At 54.6% G+C, this 5606-nt stretch overlaps 1 protein-coding gene across 1 annotated transcript in view; it reads left to right on the plus strand.

Moving 5' to 3' along the window:
• Positions 1-336: 336 nt before the first annotated feature.
• Positions 337-5606, plus strand: part of FRMPD3 (FERM and PDZ domain containing 3) — a gene marked incomplete at its 5' end in the record, with an annotated part of 23810 nt that continues 18540 nt past the window's right edge. Inside the window, 2 exon segments of the mRNA XM_009586844.1 lie at positions 337-426; positions 1330-1509. Coding sequence (XP_009585139.1) covers positions 337-426; positions 1330-1509 — 270 coding nt within the window.

Below are 5606 nucleotides of genomic sequence, written 5' to 3' on the forward strand. Positions count from 1 at the left end.
GGCGGGGGGGCGGTATATATCCCCCAGGAGAGTTATACGTGTCTGGGGGGATTATACATCCCCCGAGGGGGGGGTTATACATCAAGCATCTGGGCTCCTCCCTTACTGTGCCTCTGCTCCGAGTTACCTCCCAGCATCTGCCCAGGACAGCAGGGGAGCAGAGACCCCCTCCACCCCATGTCAAGCCCCGAGGCTTGCTGCCAGCACAGCCCATGCCCCGAGAGGCCCGCCAATGTGCTGCACACCCCTGCTTGGGAGCTCCTGAGTTTGCACCAGCCTCTTGTATTTCTTCCCCTTTGTGCTGGTGGTGATCATCTGTGTGATGTGTTTTGTCAGGTCTCCACGGCCCAGGCGAAGCTGCAGTACCTGAGGATCCTGAATGAGCTGCCCACCTTTGCTGGGGTCCTCTTCAACACAGTGGGACTGGTACGGTAATACAGGATGGGCTAGGAGGTTCTTGGCACTGGTCCTGAGTGTGCGCTGGAGGGGAGAGCCAGGGGAGATGTGGCTCCCACAGAAAGTACTTCCCTCGGTCTCTTGCTCTGCCCTGCTGGGGTCCAAACCCATCCAGAAAAGCCTTCAGAGCCTCTGCTGACAGTAGGTCAGATCTTCAGCTCCGCAGGGTTAGGGTCAGCTCTGTTTTTGCTAGCCTTTTGGGAAACAAGATGACCTGCTTAATGAAGTCGGAGTAGTTTCAGACACATGCTTATAGCTCGATCCTTCCCTGGCAGCATCCTGCCATCTGTCTCAGAGGAGGGCCACCTTTGGCAAAGGCCACTGCATTCCTTGCTTGTCCATGCAGGGGATAGCCTGGCTGGCCTTACTGTCTTGCATCAGCAGTGGTCCAGCCCAACCGCTGCTTGGCAGCTCTCAGGAAGCCTCTGATGGAGATGAGTGGGCCATGGCGGTGGCAGCTTCCTGAGTCAAGGCTGTAGTCTTTCTTCTTTTCTAAAATGCATTCATTCCCTCCTCTGCTTCTTTCTCTCAGAGGCAATGTCAGATCAGGCAGATTTGTAACATGCTCTTACTTTTCTGTAGTGACACCAGCAGGCCTGAATATTTCATGTGGACAGTCAGTTCAGTGCTTTATTTTTAAATAGCCTTGGCATTCCGCACACTGTTCCCAGCTCTGCAGGGAGGCTCAGGGTGGGGGGATTCACGGCACCAGCTTCAGCTGCTGCTCTGCAAAAGCCATCCAGGACCCATCCGAGCTGCCAACATCGAAGCTTGGCTCCACAGAGAGAGCCAGGTGCAGCCCATGCAGCCCCAGGGTGCATTTATTCACCCCTGTCCGTCTGTCTCTCTTTCTCCATGTGCTTGTGCTACCAGGACGAGAAGCAGCCAGCCACCACACTTCTGGTGGGACCCCGGCATGGCATCAGCCACGTCATTGACCTGAAGACCAACCTCACCACGGTGCTGTCGGAGTTTAGCAAGGTCAGCAAGATCCAGCTGTTCAGGGAGAACCAGGGGGTGGCCCGGGTGGAGACGAGCATCCTGGATGCCAAGGTAGGCATGGGTGCCGCAGAGGCAGGCACCGGGGAGAGGGGCTAGTGCAGAGGCTGTGGTTGGGGATTCGGTGCTCACCTTTGAGGGGGTTCAGGACACAAGTGCATGTTGGAGCATCTGCTTGGAGATTTCTAGGGACTCAAAAGCCCCTTTTACATTGCAGTCATAGGGCGTGTGGTCTGCTGCATCTCCCCTGCCTGTCTGGCTCCTTGTGCCGTAGAGGCAGGGACTGACACTGAGGGCGTGCAGTGCAGGCATGGTGGCGTCTGGCCATGACCCAAACACCTACCCAATGGTTCGAGCAGGGTCCTTGGCACAGACAGGGGTGACACAGGCCAGGCAGGTAGCAGGGCTCTTTGGAGGCAGGACAGCACCTCGCCTCTGCTCAGGGCCGGGGAGGAGCGGTCCATGGCCATTCTTGGGCTGGTATGCAGGTACTGGAGGGGACTGGTGGGGTTTCATGTGTTAGCAGTGCTTGTGGAAGTTGACAAGCCATGCAGGATTGTTGAATGAACTGGAAATGATGGGATGGGGGGTGTCAGGCTCAGAGTGCAAGAAGAGATCGCTGGGCCTCCCTGGGCATGGGTGTCCCTAACTCCAGTAAGCCACCCCCCAGGTATCTTGCCAGCTGCCTCCGTTATCCTCCCCTTCAGCCCATGGAGCAGTCTTTCCACTCCTCAGCATACATGTCCTCCTGGGCCATGTGCGTTATCATCCTGCCATCCCCTGCTAGTTTTTGCATGGTGCACTGCTGGTTCTGGTAGTCGATCCCCACTGTCAGGCCCCGCCACCCCTCCTCACTCCTTGCAGTCTCCTGTCTCTCCTGGGTCCAAAACCCTTCAGAAGGACTGTCAGCAATACAGTAAGAGCTTTACTGACTTCTTTGGTGTCTAGTCCAGCAGCCACAAGATCCTAAGGAGATCTTCCATTGCCCTTTGCTCAGGTTTTTAATAAGCTAGGACACGTCTACAGTAGACTTGCAGGCAGGTAGCCATGTGCCTGCTCCAGGGCATCCTCAGTTTCACTGCCTCCCCGTGCCCAGCTCTTCCCTGCCCCGTGGGGAAGGACAGAGCTGAGAGGCAGCGATCTGACAGATAAATGCCAAGCCTCATCTTCTCCTCTCCTCCCACCTTGAATTCAACAGGACAGAGTTAGGATAGAGTTTGGGCTAAATTAGACAGGAGCAGTGCTTGGCAGAGGCTGTTTCATGCCATGACATCTGGCACAGTGGAGCTGTGATCACTGTGGGGCATAGAGATGCTGCTGCACAGCAGACAGTGTATCTGCACAAGCCCTTTGAGCCTTTGGCTGTAGGTCAGTTTTGCTGCCCTCACATTCGTCCTTTATCCCCCCGAGACTGATGAAGCTGAGCTGCTTTGCTGGCTGCTTCTGCGTTTCCTCATCTCCTGTGAGGTCTCTAAGCCTCAGCCCTCTCTGCAGCCCTTTCCTTGCACTCTCTATTTCAGCCATAGCCTCACAGATGTAATCATGGTGGCTTTGTTTAGGATTCTCCTGCTGCCTCCTCTCCTGGTGGATTTTAGCACTTCCTCCCACCAGGCTCATTAATTCCTCCAAGTCTGTTTTCCTGCTGCCGCTGTGCCTGGTCCAGTAGCTCTGCTGAACTGCAGTAACACCCCGGTAGCCTCTGCCAGAGCCACGCTCATCTTCATTCCCTCTGCTTTTGCTGTCCCCTCTAACAGCCTCATCGGTGAAGCCTTTTTTTTGCATTTGTAATTCAGTGGGTATTTGGTCAACTGTAATATCTGTAATATTCCCTCTTTTGCATCCCACTGAGGTCAGTCATTGCCCAGGTGAAGTCCTGGTGTCCTGCTGTGCCTGTCCCTACCTTCAAAACTCTCAAACCTCCCCTCCCTGCAGCCTGGGCAGGTGGAAGCCCTCCCTGTCCAGCCCCTCTGGCTGCCTGGGCCGTGCAGGAACCCACGGGTCTCCTCCTTACTGCTTACAGAGCAGGTATCACCAAGGGATATCGTCTGCACCATGAGTAACCCTTCTGGTTCCTCCTGGTGCCCACACCCCTCAGATATGTGTGTATAAATCGCGATATTAATACATTAATAATAGACTGGTCACGACCCCATGATTGACTGCTTGTGGCTCACTGCGAGCGCTCGGAGCATGGCATGTTTCCACGGTCACATAGCTTGATGGCCATCTTGCTGGCTGTGAGTACTGTGCAGGGAGATGTGCAGCATTAGCTCTGCTCCATGCGGCACTGCTCAGCCCTGGGAGTGCATCAAGCTCACTGTGGGGTGCATGGGCCCCTCTGGTGCCGCTGTCTCCTCCCTTGCATGGGAGAGGGCAGTCGTCGTCCCCAGCACAGTCCGGTGTGCAGCTGAGACTGGCCGCAGGAGCGGCAGATGTGCTGGAGGCTGAGGTGATGCTGACGTCCATCTGCTATAAATTAGGTGGCAATTCCCACTTGGCTTCTCCACAGATCCTGCAGTGCCGCTCCCCTCAGCCATGCTCTGCAGCAGTAATTAACTCCGTAACACCACCGGCCCTTTCCTGCTGTAGGAGTAGACTTTCTCTCATATCCCTTCTATCCAGTCTCCCAACTGGAGAAAAGGCAGCTCACATACAACTTCCTGCAAGCACCTACGCATGCATGGCACCCATCTCCCTGAGAAATTCCAGGCACCTGCCTACAGCCACTGAAAGCCCCTCTGCCTGCCTGGAGTGGAGCAAGCATCCCATTTATGAATATCAGCAGGCTCAACAGCACCCTGCCAGTGCAGAGGCTGCTGTTATCTGTCTTCATTTAACTGTTATCCAAAGGGCTGGGGTTTAAAGCCAGAATGTCTGCTCCAAAATGAGGCATATGCTAATCCTATGCAGGACAGCGATGGATGAGGCAGGCTAAGAAAAGCGGGCAAAAAGATCATTACCTCGCAGTCTTAATCTGCTTTCTGCAATTATTCTGTTGCACTGAATGTGTTGCTGGCTAAAGCCCTGGGTTGCAAATAAATCTGTTTCCGGCATGAGTTGTAAACCATTAGAGGGTTGTGCTCGAAATAGTGTCCTGACTGCTCTGGGGACCTGCACTCAAATCCGTATTGCCCCTGGAAGTCTGTTGGAGCCCTGTGGATAGCAGAGCAGGTGGGGGTGATCCGCTGGGGCCGTGGCACTGTGATGCCTGGCGCTGCGTTGCAGGATGCTGGTGCTGGGGCAGCTCCGGTGCGTTCCCCAGGTAATGGCAGGGATGCGGGCAAGCCAGCCTGAGTCGGTGGGGTGGTGGTGGCCTGTTGCAGCTGCTTGCTGGGTTACTGTGGAAACGGCAGATGTTCAGTGACAGTTAAGGGATTTGCGCGGAAAGGCCATTTTGAATTTCTAAGCGCCAGGTTTATTGATGTTGTGTAGTTGATCCTAAGGGTAAAAAAAGGGGTCAGGTCATGGACCAGCCATCAGCCGGGAAGTCTGCACACTGCGGACCACACCAGCCAGCGCCGCCCAAATGTCCTTATACACTGCTTGCCTGCAACCGCAGCCCAGATGTACCTGCCAGGAAGGAGCTGGGGAAGATTTTCAGGTAACAAGCAGGCTTGAGGAGATTGTAAACCATTTGTATTTAGTTCAGGAGGAAAAGAAACGGTGTTTGTCTTATAAATTATTCACTGGGTAGTTAATTGGTTTGTTTTGGAGCTTTTCCATCCTGGGCTTCAGTTTCTGCATAAAACAGCGCATTTGGGATACAAACCCAGGGCTGGTGCCTCTGCTTTGCTTTCTTTAGCTGTTTGCCACTGTAAGGGTGGAGCAAATGCTGACAGGACCCCTTGTAGAGGAGCTGCGCAACCTCAGGACAGAGGAACAAAGGCCTCCAGGCTTCTACTGCTGGAAGCAGGAAGGATTTTTATTCTCTGCAATGTCCGAGGGAGCTGCTGGGAGGAGAGGAGCAGGTTTCTCCTCAACAGCCGTGGAAGGAGTGGGGCAGGTTTGCTTGGAAATGCTGACAAAGTTCACAGCACGCAGCTGGGGGTAGGACGGTGCTTCCCCAGCGGTGCGAGTGTTTTGCAGGATAATGTGGTCACTCCCACCTGGCAAAGTCCCCTGTCTGCTGGGGCCATCACTTCTCCGCTATT

Source organism: Fulmarus glacialis, unplaced genomic scaffold, assembly GCF_000690835.1.
Source record: "Fulmarus glacialis isolate BGI_N327 unplaced genomic scaffold, ASM69083v1 scaffold1151, whole genome shotgun sequence".
Classification (NCBI taxonomy): domain Eukaryota; kingdom Metazoa; phylum Chordata; class Aves; order Procellariiformes; family Procellariidae; genus Fulmarus; species Fulmarus glacialis.